At 34.8% G+C, this 16,799-nt stretch overlaps 1 protein-coding gene across 3 annotated transcripts in view; it reads left to right on the top strand.

The window, feature by feature from the left end:
* Positions 1-16,799, top strand: part of TMTC1 (transmembrane O-mannosyltransferase targeting cadherins 1) — a 304,321-nt gene that overhangs the window by 181,165 nt on the left and 106,357 nt on the right. For 2 of the 3 annotated variants that reach the window (XM_072654416.1, XM_072654414.1), the window contains exons 10-11: positions 3,404-3,571; positions 16,685-16,798. In XM_072654416.1, the coding sequence (XP_072510517.1) occupies positions 3,404-3,571; positions 16,685-16,798 (282 nt within the window). The remainder of the gene's footprint in view (positions 1-3,403; positions 3,572-16,684; position 16,799) is intronic. The other variant, XM_072654415.1, reaches the window with a different exon arrangement.

Genomic DNA, 16,799 nt, shown 5'->3' on the forward strand with positions numbered 1-16,799 from the left:
CCACAAAAAAAATGTACAGGCAAAGGAGAAAGAATCCCACCATAGAGCTATTATGACTAGAGATGGCTGGGGTTCATCTTCAGAGGAGGATACTGAAGTAAAGAAACCCCAAAGAGTAACTTCAAATGATCACTGCCCAAAAAGAATTTATAGAAGATCTTTAAAAAGACTTTAAAAGTCAAATGACAGAGATGGAGAAAAAAACTAAAAAAATACGAATAATCCAAGAAAGTCAAGAACATTATGAAAGGAAAGTCAACCAATTAGAAAAGGAGATCCAGAATCTTACGGAAGAAAATGATGCTTTGAAAATTAGAATTAGGCAAAGTGAAGCCAGTGAAATTATAAGAGATCAAGAAATAATTAAACAAAATACAAATAATGAAAAAATAGAAGAGAAAGTGAAACATCTTATAAGAAAAACAACAGATATCGAGAATAGATCAAGAAGAGAAAATATAAAAATAATTGGACTAACTGAAAGTTATGATCAGAAAAAGTATCTTGATACAATAAGACAAGAAATAATTAAAGAAAATTGTCCTGAAGCATTAGAACAATAGAGAGAGGTAGAAATAGAAAAAAAAATCTATCAATCATTACTTAAAAGAAATCCTATGAGGAAAATTCATAGGAATATCATAGTCAAATTTTGAAATTCCCTGCTCAAAAATAAAATATTAAAAGCATCAAGATTAAAACAATTTAAATACGATGGAGCCACAATTAGAATTATATAAGACCTAGTAGTAGAGACATTAAAGAACTGCAGGTCTTGGAACACAACATATCGAAGAGTGAAAGAACTGGGGCTCTGACCAAAAATATCTCACCCTGCAAAATAAATATTATTCAGAATGAAAAAAATAAACATTTGATGGACTCTCAGTTTCAAGACTTTGTTAACAAAAATCCTGAACTTTATAGAATAATCAACATACAAGAACCAAGAGCAATATAGGGTATATACCAAAAACAGATTATAAGAGATTCATAAAGATAAACTGTTCACCTTTTTATATATGTAAAATGTATGTCTAACGTATGTCTAAGACTCATTAATAATTGGGTAGCTCATAACAAAGGTTGGGGTCAATCTGATTATTATGTGAATTTAAAAAGTAAAATCATTTAGGAACAGCTAAAAAGAGCAATTATTTTAAATAAATGAGGTGCAGGACAAAGAAATGATACAGAGGAATCAAATATGGGAGGAGGGCTGATCATTCTGGTAACCTACTTTCATCAGGGATGGGTTTAAGAGGGTTTACAATGCATGTATATTTGGAAGAATATAAAAATCTTCTAAATTCAGAGGAAATAAAATGGTAGGGGCATAGCGGGGTGGGAGAGGACAAGGGAGGGGTCTTTAGAGGGGAGGCTGAGGGAAAAGGTAAAAGGGGGTGTAGAAGGGTGTTTAGATTTATGGGAATGGGAGGATAGGGGAGGGATCCTTGGAGGAGGGATAGGCAGGAAATAGGAGGGAAGGTAATGGGTAGAAGTAAAGTAGAAGAGGCAGGAGGGATAGGAAACAAGAGTCATGTACAAACATAAAAACCAAAGATCAGGTGTAGAATAGGTTTGGGAAAGTATATGTCTATATATGTATGTATGTATGTATGTATGTATGTATGTATGTATCTATAGCTATAGAGAAACATATCTAAACTTTATTGTAGACTTCTGGGGAAGTAGGGGATGAGGGTGAAAAGAGCAAAAAAAGTAAAAAAGTGCATAACAGAGAACAAAAGAACTCATAAGGAAGCAAAGAAAAGATGAACAACTTTTTTTTAACATGTGTTATTTATCATACAGACTTTCTTGAAATGAAAATATATTATTACATAATTTGAATCCTCTCTTATGTTCTGCTATGTATGTCACTTTTTTTTCTTTTTGACTTTGTATTTAAGTTCCAGTATCTAAGTTTATGACATGCTTTTGTTTCTTTTCTCTATTCTGTATTTGTATTCTGGTATTTGAGTCTCAAATAATTTTTTTTAAAAGAAAAAATCACTATACATCATCCTTTCTATTTTTTTCTTTTTTTTTAGAAATATTTTATTTTAAATTAAACATTTTTTCATTTAGCAAGAATTTCTTTTTTTCTCCCTCCCAGATCCCCATGAAAATAAACAAATAAATAGAAGCTCTTGTGACAAATATGCATAGCTATACATTTAAAACTTCCTCATTGGTCATGTCCAAAAATATGTGACTTATTCTGAATTTTTAGTTCATCACCTCTTTGGTGATAGGCAACGTTCTTCATCACCAGTGTTCTGTAATCAGCGTCAGTCATTGCATTGATCAGAGATCTTAAGTCTTTCAATGGTGTTCTTTTTTTTTTTTTTTTTTACAGTGTTGTTATAAATTGTTCTCCTGGTTCTACTTAATTCACTACATCAATTCCTATAGGTCTTCCCAGGTTTCACTGATCCTTTCCCTTTCATCATTTCTTATAGCACAGGAGTATTCCCTTACATTCATATACCTTAGTTTGTTCAGTCATTCCCTAACTGAGGGGCACCTTTTTAGTTTCCAGTTCTTTGTTACCACAAATAAGGGTTAAGGCTCAAGAGAGCCACTGTGGAAGCTTCCTAGTCTCCTAAGGTGATAAATAAGTCTAGCCCATGAAGAGGCAGTGCTTTTCAGACTTTGGGAGTGTCCTGGGGCTGCAGAAATCATTACACCTTACCCTGCTGTCCAGACTTGTTTCTGGATGTAGAGACCAAGGTGTAGGGAGAAGCATATCTATTGTATTTTGATTGTGCATGCTTTCTATGTTATTGCTAAATAAATCATCTTTTGTTAAGTGTTCATTGTTCCACCAGTGTCTTATTTTATTACCATCTTGAATATTAACTACAAGACCTTGAAGCCTGAATAGTTAATCAGTATTTATTAAATGCCTATCATGTACCAGGCATTATGCTAAGTGCTAGGGATACAAAGAAAGATAAAAGATAATTCCATAAGAAATGATGAAAGGGGTGGTTTTAGAAAAACCTTGATGAACTTGTATGAGCTGATACAGAATGAAAGAAGCAGAATTAGAAGAACAGTTATTACTAGTATTAACATCAATACTATAGGAAGAAACATTTTGAAAGATTTAAGAACTCTGATCAATGATCAACTGAGATTCCAGAGGACCAGTAAAGAAGAATGATACTTACCTCCTGATAGAAAGGTGATGGACTGACATGCAGAATGAGACGCACCTTGTTGGACTTGTCCAATGTGGGAATTTATTTTGCTTTACTGAGTTTTGGAGTTAAGAGGTTTTATTTACTCTTCTAGATGTGTGAGGGAGGGAGGTAGGAGAAAAAATAAATGTTGGATGATTTTAAAAAATAATGTGAGTAGGGGATTCAATACTTCTTTCATCCTCTCTTTTCAGTATGGGCTACTGCATCCTTTTTGTCCATGGGTTAAATAAGCTCTGTACATGGTTAAATCGCTGTGGGGCTGCTACCTTGATGATGTCTACTTTGCTGCTTCTGCTGCTTTTCTCCTGCAAAACTGTGAAGCAGAATGAGATTTGGCTGTCAAGGGAATCTCTCTTCAGGTATGATTAGTTATGGAAAATGATTATTTGCCTTCTTACTTGTGTATATATTTGTATGAATAACACACATATAGACAGATATATAGATATACACAAATAGTATAATTATCTGGGTTTGAAAATATTTAATTAATTAGAAAAGTCATTCTTGTATCCTTAATGAAATCAGATATGAAAAGAATTGTGAGCATGAGTCTAAAAAAGAATTAAAGGAAACTCTTGGAAATGCTTTTAATTTTATGACTAGATGGAAATACCCTTAAATGCTCTGTTGGCATGTAATATCAGCTATAAACTGAATGAAATTGATAAACTTAATTTCATTGCTCATTTTAGCATGATAAGAAAATGGTCCGAAAGAAAGTAAAAAATGAAATAAATTTTCTGTTAAGTATTGCAGACCTTTAAAATGTTCTGTAGACTAGTCCATTTTGGAGATAAAATTCTGAACTTACAAACCAGAGGCTTTTTCCCATGTCATGATAAATCTGTACATGTTAATATATTTTTCTCAATGCAACATTTTTTGCTTCTAGCCCTATACTTGTAATAGAATACAGAAAAATGTTGGGGCTATAAATTATGAGGTTGTAGTTGGCCTTCAGGTTTTAAAAGAATCTTCAAATTCAAATAGACACGTGCCAGGTCTATTGCCCACTAAGAAACTTTATTGTTATTAGTTCCTGTCTGTTGTGGTTGTTAATAATAGGTGTAGATGATACCAGCTTCTACTTCTGTTCAGTGCTACTGTTAAAATTACAGCTAAAGATCTTCCCATTAGTATCTACTTAAAAAGCATGTTGGGGAAAAACTGCTGAGATAAGAGGTTGGAATGCATTTTTACACAGAAAAATGTCCAGTTGACATGTATGCCATGATATTCAGCAATTTAGAACAATGGTTTAACTGTTTCAAGCAGTTTAAAAAATTCTGTCTTGGAGAGTAATAAAAAAAAGAAATTTCAGGCAGATTTTTCAGCCCAGTCTTCTTTTATGTCCTTTCTTAGAAGTCTTTGAATCTGAGAACTGAATTATCTTGTTTTAGTTTCTGCACTGATGAAATTAATGAAATCGTTGCCAGATCTCCCAGTGAGAAGGGAATCCAAACCAGCCTTCCAGTAGACAGCCTTCCTAGTTTGAAAACTTTTTTTAAAGTTAGTTAACTAGCGTGCATGAACTCTTAGAAAATTTGGGACTAACAGCTGGCTCCAAACTTAGATCAATTAGTAGTTATAATTGAAGGTGGAAAAAACATTTTGATGTTCCTGGATGTGTTTTGCTTTTATAGGGGCACTAATTTTCTTTGGTGATATATTGGAGAAAAGAATAATTAAAAGAGATTTTCTTGATGTGAAAGAGTTGCTTCTCTCAAGCAAACATTTTACTTCCTTCTCCCTGCTAAGGTTAGAATACAAATTGTATTTAGGTACCATGCCAGAATCTTTAAATATTTGGTTTTTTTTAAGGAATTATTTTCCTTCAGTGAACGTTGGACTGATGGTAACATTAGTTTTGTGACTGTAGTTTATTCCTCATGTATCAACTTATTTTTTTATGACAGTAGCATATATGACTTTCATCTAGCCCCAAATATTATCTTTTAATATTGTATGACTGTCTTGTCATTCAGCATTTCCTTAGCACCTAACACATATTGAGGTGTAGCTACTACCGTTTGGGATCCAAAGAAGTATAAGACACTAACCTTTACTCTTAAGAATATATGATCTAATTGAAGAGATATATATGTACCAATGAGAAACTGTCAGTGCCAAGTAAGATGGTCAAGACAACTCAAAGGCCACATTCAACGTAATGCCTTTTCTGATTTCCTCAGCTTTTATTGTCTTCTCCATAAAATCATCTACACTGATATTAACATCTATGTAGAGATATGTATATATCTTTTATCTATTCATATATATGTGAGTATGCACGCACATACACACTCATATATCTACTTCAATTAGACTTCTTGAAGACAGTTTTTTTTTTTGCCTTTGTATCCCTAGCATTCATGACAGTGCCTGACATAAAACAGATACTTAATATATGCTTTTCAGTTAACTGATTGAGGAGAGCAAGATTACTGTTAGCTTGTATGGTAAAAAAAAAATGTTTAATGGAAGAAGTAGGATTTAGGTTGGGACTTTTAAGATGGGTAGTATTTGATAGTAGAAGAGGAACGAAGATGAAATTTCAAATGAGAAGGATAATCCAAATATACCAAAAGCTCAAGGCATATTTGAAGACATTTTATCCAGAGTGATGTTTTCATACAGAGAAATAATGAGAGATAAGGTTGATGCAAACCATGGAAAGCCTGTAAGGAAAAGCTAAGGAGTTTTAATTTTAATCTGTAGATAAGGGGAGGCTGCTTAAGATGTTTAAGCAAGTAAATGATGTGAGTGGTGTTTTAGAAAGGGTAATCTGAAAGAGCCAAACTTTACAGATATGTGATGAAACCATTTGAAATCTCTCTACAAAAACCATGTTCAGTTTTTGGGAGTTGTACATGGATATTTATTAATTAGACACTTTTAGCATGTACCAAAGATTAACCTGGTATGTACTACTTACACCAAGTAGCATGATCAGAAGTTGATTTATTACTTCCATCTTATAAAAGTTGATAGTAGTTGATACTTTTAAGCATGGTTACAAATATGAGCCTGTTTGGCTCCTCTCCAAGGATGATAATTGATACTGGAAAGTTGTGTGACTATGTCTTAAAATGCAAGATCCTGATTTTTTAATGTTTACTTTTTCTTATTTCAGAAATTTAAAGTGATGGAAATATCATTACTTTGGGTGTAACTACACAAATTTGATTTTCTGTAACTTATGCTAACTTGTACAACAAAAACACTGATTAGACTTTCACTTCGCAGTGCTAGCAATCAAACTTAATTAAGCCAAATGCGTGCAAACAGTGGTTTGTATCATTTACTAGACAATACAGACATTAACTCCAGTAGGAATAAGCTACCAACTTTCATTTTCTAGGGCTTCCCAGTAAGCATATCTCATACTGCTATTCAGTGACAGGGGAGGGAAGGGGAAACTGAGGCTGAAGTGCAGAGAGATTAGATGACATACAGTTATACAATTAGATAGATGACTTACACAATTAGCTCCTATTTCTATACTTCTCAAAAGGGACAAGGCCATTTGGTGAATCCATGATGAAGGATCATAAATTCACATTCAGAAAAATAAAGGAATCTTAGGAATAAGCTTATTTTACAGTGGAAGAAGACCAGTGGCTTAGAAAAGTAAAATTATTTGTGTTCACGCAGCTGATTAGTGTAAGAGCCTTCATTTGAACATACTTAGCTTTATGCCTGTCCTGAGCTCTTTCCAATATTCCATGCTGTTTATCGCATTTACTATAGCTAAGAGGCAGTAGAGTCTGAAATCAGACTCAGATCTTTTGATCCTTGATCAAATGCTCTTTCTTTTACACATGTTACTTTTTTTAAATAAAAAAATATACTTATTCACTAAAACTAGATTTAACTCTCACCAAAGGGTAGGAGCTAAAGGAATACCTTGTGCATCATGTAATGCGCAGCTGTGTTCAGCTTTTTTTTTTTTTTTTTTTTTGCAGAGGACCAATGACACCTTGGGGTGATAGCTTAACTTGTTCATGAATTAGATTTAAGTGAGGCAGAGTTTCCCAAAGTCATCAGCCTCTATCTTTCTAAATCATTGAAGTCTAGTGGCATTACAAAAGTCAGAATGGCTGATGATGGCCTGGGATGCAGTGGATGACTTTGGTGTCTTCTATGTCTGACCAAGCTTTAAGCTCTCCATGGCACTTGCTTCAGCCTCCTTTATGCCCTTTGGAATGAATTGTTCTCACCCACCCATTCCACTGGGTGATGTCTTTACTCGCTTGGGGTAGACATCCCCCTGATTCACTGCTAGGTTTGAGGCCACAGCCTGGTTTAGTCCATATTCTGAGAGGATTTCCTGGGGCGTGGCCACTGTGCATGTTGCAGCTTCTTGGAGTCACAGGAAACGTAGTACATTTAATAGAGATCACCATGATTTACAGTCTCTAATGAGGATAATTATTTTTCTCATTTTGCATGGGAAAAGGAATGCAGAGTTTTACTGAAGATTGTAATATAGATTTTTTAAAAAAAACAACCTAGTTTGCTAAGACCAAAGTCTATAGTTCCCTGTTAAATATAGAAGCTGCTGATATATATCAACTTGAAAGCATAAAGTTGAACTGTACTTTCAACTGAGATGTTTACCTAGTGGCCAGGACACTGATTTCTGTTCCGATTCAACTCACTCACATCTGTACTCCAGACAGGTTGTGTTCAGCCAGCATCTGGATGAATTGTGATAGATCCTAGTTTTGGAGTGCATGTTTCCAATTCTCACTCTAGGAAGAACTGTGGTATTGACGAGGGATTTACATATTTAATATAAGAAGAAAGGAAGGAAGGATTTATTAAATGCCTACTATGTGCTAGGTACTGTGTTAAGTACTTTACAAATATTATCTCATTTGAGCCTGACAGTACCTGTAAGGTAGATGCTAATATCATCTCCCTTTTACAGCTGAGGAGACTGAAGCCAACAGAGATGGTGATTTGTCCCGGATCACACAGCTAGAAATTGTAGGAAGATAGATTTGGCCTCAGGTCTTCCTGAATCCATACTCAGTGGTATATCCATTGATTGATATATACATACATACATACATATATATATATAAAGCAAATATGGCTCCTTCTATTTTTACAGTACTTATTTGTTGGCAACTAGGTGGTGCAGTGGATAGAGCACCAGTGCAGGAGTCAGGAGGACCTGAGTTCAAATCTCACCCCAGATACTCACTAGCTGTGTGACCTTGGGCAAGTCACTTAACCCCAATTGCCTCATCCTGGGTCATCTCCAGTCACCCTGATGAATATCTGGTTACTGGATTCAGATGGCTCTGGAGGGGAAGTGAGGCTGGTGATCTGCACAGCCCTCCCTCACTCAAAACAAAGTCAAGTTCAAGTCATGTCATTATTTCTCTGATGGCATGGTCTTCTTTGGCAATGAAGGACAAACACACTTCTTTGTTGAGATCAGGCATATGTGATTTTAAAACTGTTTTCTTTCATACTCAAAGAAGACCAAAATGATATTACTACATCCAGATCAATGTATGAAGTGTCCTACTGTGGCTAATTAGACCCATATAAAGCTTGGAATGCTCTACCACAGAATGGGCACAAAGAGTTCATATGAACATTTGGAGTGGGAATATCTCTAAATTTGCACATCTCCTATTTCTTTTGAGCTACTGCAATTATACTTTGTTCATAAGGCACAGGACCTTTTTTGATGTGGGTACATCATGCTGAGTGGTCCTGTGCCAATGCCTTCCATATCTCACAATCAATTCCAAAATTCTTCAGAGAGACATGCAGAGTGTCCTTGTATAGTTTCTTCTGACTTCTCTGTGAGTGCTTGTCTTGTATGAGTTTTCCATAAAATAGGCCAAACATTCATTAGGCATTTGGACACTGTGGCCAGACCATTGGAGTTGCACTTTCTACAGTAGAGTTTGAATGCTTGGCAGTTCAGCTCAAGAAAGGACCTCAGTGTCTGGTACCTTATCTTGCCAGGTGTTCTTTGGAATCTTCCGAAGACAATTCAAATATGAACGATTAAATTTCCTGTCCAGGTTTCATAGGCATACAACAATGAGGTGTAAAACAACTCTACAGATTATCAGTTTGGTAGGCAAATACTCTTCTTTGCTGCAAAAGACCTCTTCTTTGCTGCAGTTTCCTTCAGAACCTCCCAAACACTGAGTTAGCTCTGGCAATGTGTGCATCAGTTTCATTATCTCTGTCAACATCCCTGGAAATATACTGCCAAGATAAGTGAACTTATCTACAGCATTCGAAATTTCTCCATTTGCTGTAACTAATGGTTTCATGTATGGGTGGTGTGGTGCTGTTTTCTTCTTCTGTTTTCTTGGTGTTAATTGCCAGAGCAAAATTAGCACAAGCAGCAGAGAATCAAGTCATGCACTGTTGCATCAAAACCTCAAAGGCTGCAGTGAGTGCATGGTTTTCTGTGAACCAAAAGTCATGCACCAATTCTCCCTTTGCTTTAATCTTGGCTTACAGCTTTTTCAAGTTAAATAATTTATTGTCCTTGATGCTGTTTTTGTCTTACTTGAAGGCATTTAACACACATCACTGAACATTGTGCTAAAAAAACATGGAAGTGAGCACACAGCCCTGCTTCACTCCATTGGTGACTGGGAAAGTACAAGAGCATTGCCAATTGTCCAGAACCCATGTAAGCATTATTTTAACAAGAAAGTTCATCTTTCTATCACCTAGATCAGAGGTGTGAAACTTGGGCTCATAGGCTCATAGCCCATAAAACACTCCTTAATTTGTGGTTTTCAAAGATTGTAGGGATTCACTCCTGATCTAGATTATTTGATTTTTATATTTCTTTCAATTTTCAACATAGAATAATTAGCTTTGCTTCTTGGTCCTCAAGCATAAATACCATGTTTTTGACATTTGGCCTTTTCAAATACTTTTATAGTAGGTATGCTGGGGCTACTCTCCCAACCCCTATTGGCCCTGGCAAGTCCAGTCACTGGAAAGCAATCACTACATCTCTCCTGAGAATCTAGGGGTGATAATGAAAGGTTGAAGATGTCTTTCTAATGCTGTAGCTCATGAGCCCTTAAAAGTGTTCTTCATTGATTGTCAGTGAAAATCAATTATTTATCCAAATTCATTAGATTTTTAACTCCTCAAAAACAGAAATTGTCTTTTACCTTTCTTTATATCTCCAGACCCTTAGCATAGTGTCTGACATAGTAAGTACTTAATAAATGCTTATTAATGACTTATTGGCTGACTAAATTAGATTTTAGAAACAGATGTTTACTACAGTGATCTAGTTGGTACAAGATATCCTTTTCCCATCTCATTTCCTACAATGCACCTGTGATATACACGCTGCCACAAATATGTATAGAGTCCAGGCAATGTTTTGGGCTAGACCTGACTCAGGACGTTCCCTGGTAGATGATATTTGATATTGCAATAGAATAAGGTACTTGTAGATCATTCAATAATTGACAAAGGGAGATTTAGTTGACCCTAGCAGGAGAAGGATATTCAGTAAAGAAACACACCAAGTACACATGGAGATGATTCATCTGAACAATGCTCCCTTGCCTTGGTTTGGTCAACTAGCAAAGGGAGAGCTCCTCTCAGTTCTTTTATATTGGAGCAACCAGAAAGTGATGTCATTATTCTGAGCCGGTAGTATCCAGAGCTGATTAAATCTCAAAATAAGGTTGTAACACCTGTTAAGGAAAAACTAGCCTTGTGATGTCAGGGAATTAGGATATTGCTAACCCAGATCTCTGACTCCAAATCCATCATTCTTTCCATAGTACTACATTGCTTTGTGTGCCTTCTTTAGAATGCAAACATCTAGAGACCAATGACAATTTCTAGTATGGTGCAGTTGAATGAAACTTTGAATAAGAAGGCCTACTTTCCCATCTTTAATCTTCTGCTTACAGTGTTACCTTGGATCGACAACTTAATGTCTTTAAATGAAAGTTTCCCATGTATCAAATAGGTAATACAAAGCTAATATTATAATTTCTATCTCACAGGAGTTTAGTGAGGATTAAATTAGACAATGTGTACCATGCCACTGGAATCTTTAAATACACATGAGTAACTAGAGGTTTTTTTAAAAAGAATATGCATTTATTTAATCCTGAATAATCCTGAGCCTGTACAGACAGTTGAACATTTTCAGAGGTTTGTTTCAATTTAGAGAAAAATTTGAATGGTAGATTTATACAATCCTCTAATTCTTTGCTTCTATCCTCTTTCCTATTTTTGCCTTAGATTGATCATATTCTAGCTGTCTCGTATAGACCTAACTTTGCAACTCACTCTTAATATATTGGTCAGTTCTATGGGTCATGTGAACAAATTCCAAACTGGGAAAGTGCCTTTCTTTCAAACTTAGCATCCTAAAGAATTATGAGACTTAAAAAGAAAAAGCCATGAAAACTCAAGGGAAAAAGGCACATACACGTAGTCATGGTTTACAGTAAGGAAAAAAAGAACTATTCAATGAAATAAAAGAAAGGGAAAACAACAGAAAAAAGAGGCATGTAGTATATTCATCAGTTGCTTGGTTTAGAAAGGAAATTGTGGTTATAGACTGTCCTTACATAAAAAGCATTTTTAAAAATTCTTTCTAATTATACTTTTAGAACTCAAATTAGTCACTTAATCAGATCTCTGTAAAAGAGAAGCTTCTTCCTAACACAGACATGAAAAAATGAAAGGGTGTGCTTTGTATTAATATCCCTACTAAAAGAGCTATGTTTTTTGTAACTATTTTCTCTGGATTCCAGTTTATTTTGTGGCATCATAATCCCTCAGTTACAGGTTGTCCTCTGCTTACTAAAATCCTAAACTGAAAAAGTTATTTCAGTTTGATGATTGGAAAGTTATGGAGAACAGAAATAATTTTATCTAATTCTTAGCTAGACATAGCATATCTACAAAAATGGACCATGATTTAGGGCATAAAACCCTATATAAATAAGTTTAGAAAAGCCAAAATTAAACCCATCCTTTACTAACAACAATGTAATAAAATTTTTATTACATAAAGGGCCTTTGAAAAAGAATTAAATATTAATTTCAGACTAAATAATTTAATCCTACAGAATTGGTATATCAAAGAAAAATAGGAAATTGCATCAGAGAAAATGACAGTAAGACAGAATACTAAAATTTTTGTCCTCAGGGCAAATATCATATCAGTAAACACATTCATGAGTAAAAGATTGAAAGAATACATCAAGGAATTGGGAATACAACTAAACAACACTAGAAAAGTAAGGAAAAAGCAAAGTGGTTAATCATTAAAATAGAAATCCTGAAAATCAAAAAAGAGATTAAGAAAATTGAAAGCAAAATGCTCTATTTAATTGATAAATGTAGATGCTAGGGATTTTTTTCGGGGGGAGAGAACTATTAAAAGAAAGTGTTTTATAAAGAGAGAAAATGAATTTTTTTAAAAAGTAGAAATTACAACAAAGATGAAATAAAGGAAACTATTAGAAACTATTTTCCCCAAATATATGCCAACAGAACTGATAGCTTCCAGGAAATAATTGAATGTGTTAAAGTCAATAAGCATTATCTAAGTACTTACTATATGCCAAGTATTTGTCTTGGAGTTGTTGGGCAGCAAACACCATATTGACTGTTGCTTGGCCCTTTCTGAAGCCACGCTGGTTCTCAGGTAAATGACCATCTTCCAGGTGAAGGATCATCCTACTAAGGAGGACTCTGGCAAGAATCTTTCCAGTGATGACTAAGAGAAAAACCCCTCTGTGATTTTTACAGGACAACCTATTTCCTTTACCTTTATGGAGATGGACTATGGAGCATCCTTGAACTCCTCGGGGATAACTTCCTCTTTCCATATAACCTGGAAAATTTCAGTCAACTTTTGTATGAGCAATGCAACTCCTACATTGTAAATTTCAGCTGTGACAGAATCAGTACCAAGTGCTTTGCCACATGAGCAGAGCCTAACGGCCCTCAAAACCTCTTCTTCAGTTGGGGGTTCAGCTAGGGGAGGGGATTGTCTTAGGAAGATTCTGAAGATCACCTGGCAGGATAACATACCAGACCCTGAAGTTCTTACTCAAACTAAACTGCCAAGCATTCAAACTCTGCTTCAAAGAGTGCAGCTCCGATGAGCTGGCCATGTTCGAATGCAAAATGTAGACTTGCCAAAAAGACTATTTTATGGAGAACTCATGCAGGGCAAAAGATCACATGGTGATCTGAAGAAGTGATTCAAGAACACTCTCAAGGTCTCTCTTAAGAACTTTGGAATTGATTGGGTGACATGGGAGCGACTGGCACAGGACTGCTCAGCATGTCATGCCCACATCAGAGAAGGTGAGGTGCTCTATGAGCAAAGCAGAATTGAAACAGCTCAAAGGAAATGCAGGATATACATATTTAGAGTATCTTCTACAAATGTTCACCTGGACTATTTGTGCCCAATCTGTGGTAGAGAATTCCAAGCTCCTACTGATCTGATCAGACGCAGTTGGACATATTGAAACTTGTCTTTATCTTGGTTATGCCATTTTGGTCCTTTTCAAGAACAAAGGACAACAACCACTATATGCCAGGTACCGTGCTTAACAGTGGGTATACAAGTACAAGCAAAAAGAAAAGACAGTCCCTGCCCTCAAAATGCTAAATATTTTGATGGGAGAAGATAACACATAAAAAGGAGATGAAATAGGAGAGAGAGGAGGAAAAAGAGATAAAGATGCTCAAAGCAAGAACATTGTAGAGAAAATCTGAGAGAGTTAGGAGTGCAGCCTTGAGAGCAATGAAGACATAGCAAGTTTGAACGTCTTGCTTAAAATCAAATTTTGGGGAGCACCACCAGCCAATCAGATGGCAAGGCCACAGGAGTGGAGGATACTTCCAATGCATGAAGTCCAAGTACAGAGTGAGATTCCAGGGTATAGATGTTTCTGAGACATGGTAAAGAAAGTCCAAGAGAGTTAGGAGTGCACTCTGAAAAATAATGAAGATATTTACAAAAGAATTGTTTACATATATTTATTCATATATGAAGAATCTTTATAACTGTATAAAATTCTTAGGTTAGCAGAAGAAATAATTTATTTATATAACCACAAAATGATTGAACAAACTACATAACTATATTAATAACAAAATAAAACTTATTATGTCAATAGATTCTGAAAAAACTTGACAAGAAACAACATAGGAAATAATGAATCTTTTCTTCAAATGGGAAACAATTTCTGTCTGAAAAAAAGAGTCAATATTATAAATAATGAAGGGGAGAGGCCTTTCTAATAAGATCAAGGATAAAGCAAGGATGTCATTTACTATCACTATTATTTTATGTAGACATCAGAGAAAGAGGAACATATACAAAATATTTATATGTACAAAATATGTACATATACACAAAAATATTTATAACTGATTCCTTACTTATAATAAAGAACTAGAAGCAAAGGAGGATGAAGAAATTATAGTATGTGAATGTATTATATCAGAAGAAATAACAAAAGAGATAGTTTCAGAGAAGCCTGGGATAGCTTGAATGAACCTATGCAGAGTTAAGTAAGCACGAGGAGAACAATTCATACAATAATAACAGTATTATTAAGATAATTTTGAAAGACTCTGATAAATGTAATGACAAGTCATAATTCCAAAGAGCTTGATTGAGACATAACGGACTCAAGTTGCAAAATGAAATGTGAGTCAAAGAAAATTTTTGGATATAGTGATTGTAGCAATTTGTTTTTCTTGAATCATACATATTTATTACTGTTTTTATTTTTCTAAGACTTCCCTAAGAAGTAAGGGATAAGGCAGCTAAGGATAGCACGTGCACACACACACACACACACACACACACACACGGAGAGAGAGAGGGAAAGGGAGAAGGGAAGGGAAGGAATCAGATAAACAGGATAGCTTTGAAAGTAATTAAAAAGAAAAGCAAGATATTCATAATAGAGCTTTTCAGTTTCATGTACAACTCTGTCCTGCTGTGTATATAGAAGTACTCAATTTAGTTCATATTTATTAAGTTCAGATTTTTATTTAAAAGAAAATTATCCATTTCATTTACTTCAGTATGCATTTGGTTTGGTAATTGAGCTCTTTATGTTTCTTTTTTCCAGTATATTTTCATTTCATTAAATATTTCCCAATTACATGTAAAATATTTTTAACATTCATTTTTTAGAATTTTGAGTTCCAATTTCTCTCCTTTATTCCAGTACCTTTCCCCTCTTTGAGAAGGCATGCAATTTCATATCAATTCTAAGTGTGAAGTCTTACAAAACATTTCCATATTAACCATGTTACAGAAGAAAACACACACCAGAAAAAAAAATATACCTAGAAAAATAAAGAAAGTAAAAAAGTGCTTCTCTCAGCATTCAGATTCATCAGTTCTCTCTCTGGAGGTGGATAGCATTTTTTGTCATGGGTCTTTTGGAATTGTCTTGGATCATTATCTTGATCAGAGTAGCCAAGTCTTTCATAGTTGATCATCACACAATGTTGCTGTTACTACAATGTTCTCCTCACTTATGGTTCTGCTCATTTAACTTTGCATCAGTTTGTGTAAGTCTTTCCATGTTTTTCTGAAGTCAGACTTTACATCATTTCTTGTAGCACAATCATATCCCATTGCATTCATATGCCACAGCTTATTTAGTCATTCCCCAATTGTTGGGCATCCCTTTAATTTTCAATTCTTTACTACTGCAAAAAGAGCTGATATTAATATTTTTGTACAAATAAGGTCCTTTTCCCTTGCCTTTGATTTCTTTGGGATAAAGATGTAGTATTACTGGATCAAAGAGTATGCACAGTTTTATAGCCTTTTTGATGTAGTTCCAAGTTGCTCTCAAGAATAAGTTCACAACTCCACCAACAATGCATTAGTATTCCAATTTTCCCACATCCCCTCCAATATTTGTCATTTTCCTTTTCTGTCTTGTTAGCCAATCTGATAGATGTGAGGTGGTACCTCAGAGTTGTTTTAATTTGCATTTCTCCAACCAATGGTTTTTTGGAGCATTTTTTTATGGGACTATTGATAATATTGATCTATTCTTCTGAAAATTGCCTGCTCATTTAATTTGACCATTTATCAGTTGGGGAATATGAGCTCATTATGTTTCTAAAGTAATTCCATATAAAGGGCTATTTAGTTCTCTATGCTAGATCAGTATTTCTGGTATATAAAAAAGTTTTTAGATGTACATGAAGAAAGATGTTATGTTTGGATCTATATATTAGTATGGATGCCTGAAAAAGCATATGACTTTCTGTTCTCATAGGCATATGAATAGGTTTTTGGTAAGCTTAATTAGATCAAAGTAGCAACATTATGAATAAAAGTGCATAACATTTATGAGTAAAAACAGACTAAATGAACTGATAGCATTCTTAAACAGAGCTATTCACCTGCTTTCCCCATTACCCCCTTTTTTTCTTAGATCTGGAGTTGAAACTTTGCCCCATAATGCTAAGGTGCATTACAATTATGCTAATTTCTTGAAAGACCAAGGTCGTAATGGAGAAGCCATCTACCATTACAAGACTGCCCTCAAG

The sequence above is a fragment of the Notamacropus eugenii genome, chromosome 3 (genome assembly GCF_028372415.1).
Source record: "Notamacropus eugenii isolate mMacEug1 chromosome 3, mMacEug1.pri_v2, whole genome shotgun sequence".
Taxonomy (NCBI): domain Eukaryota; kingdom Metazoa; phylum Chordata; class Mammalia; order Diprotodontia; family Macropodidae; genus Notamacropus; species Notamacropus eugenii.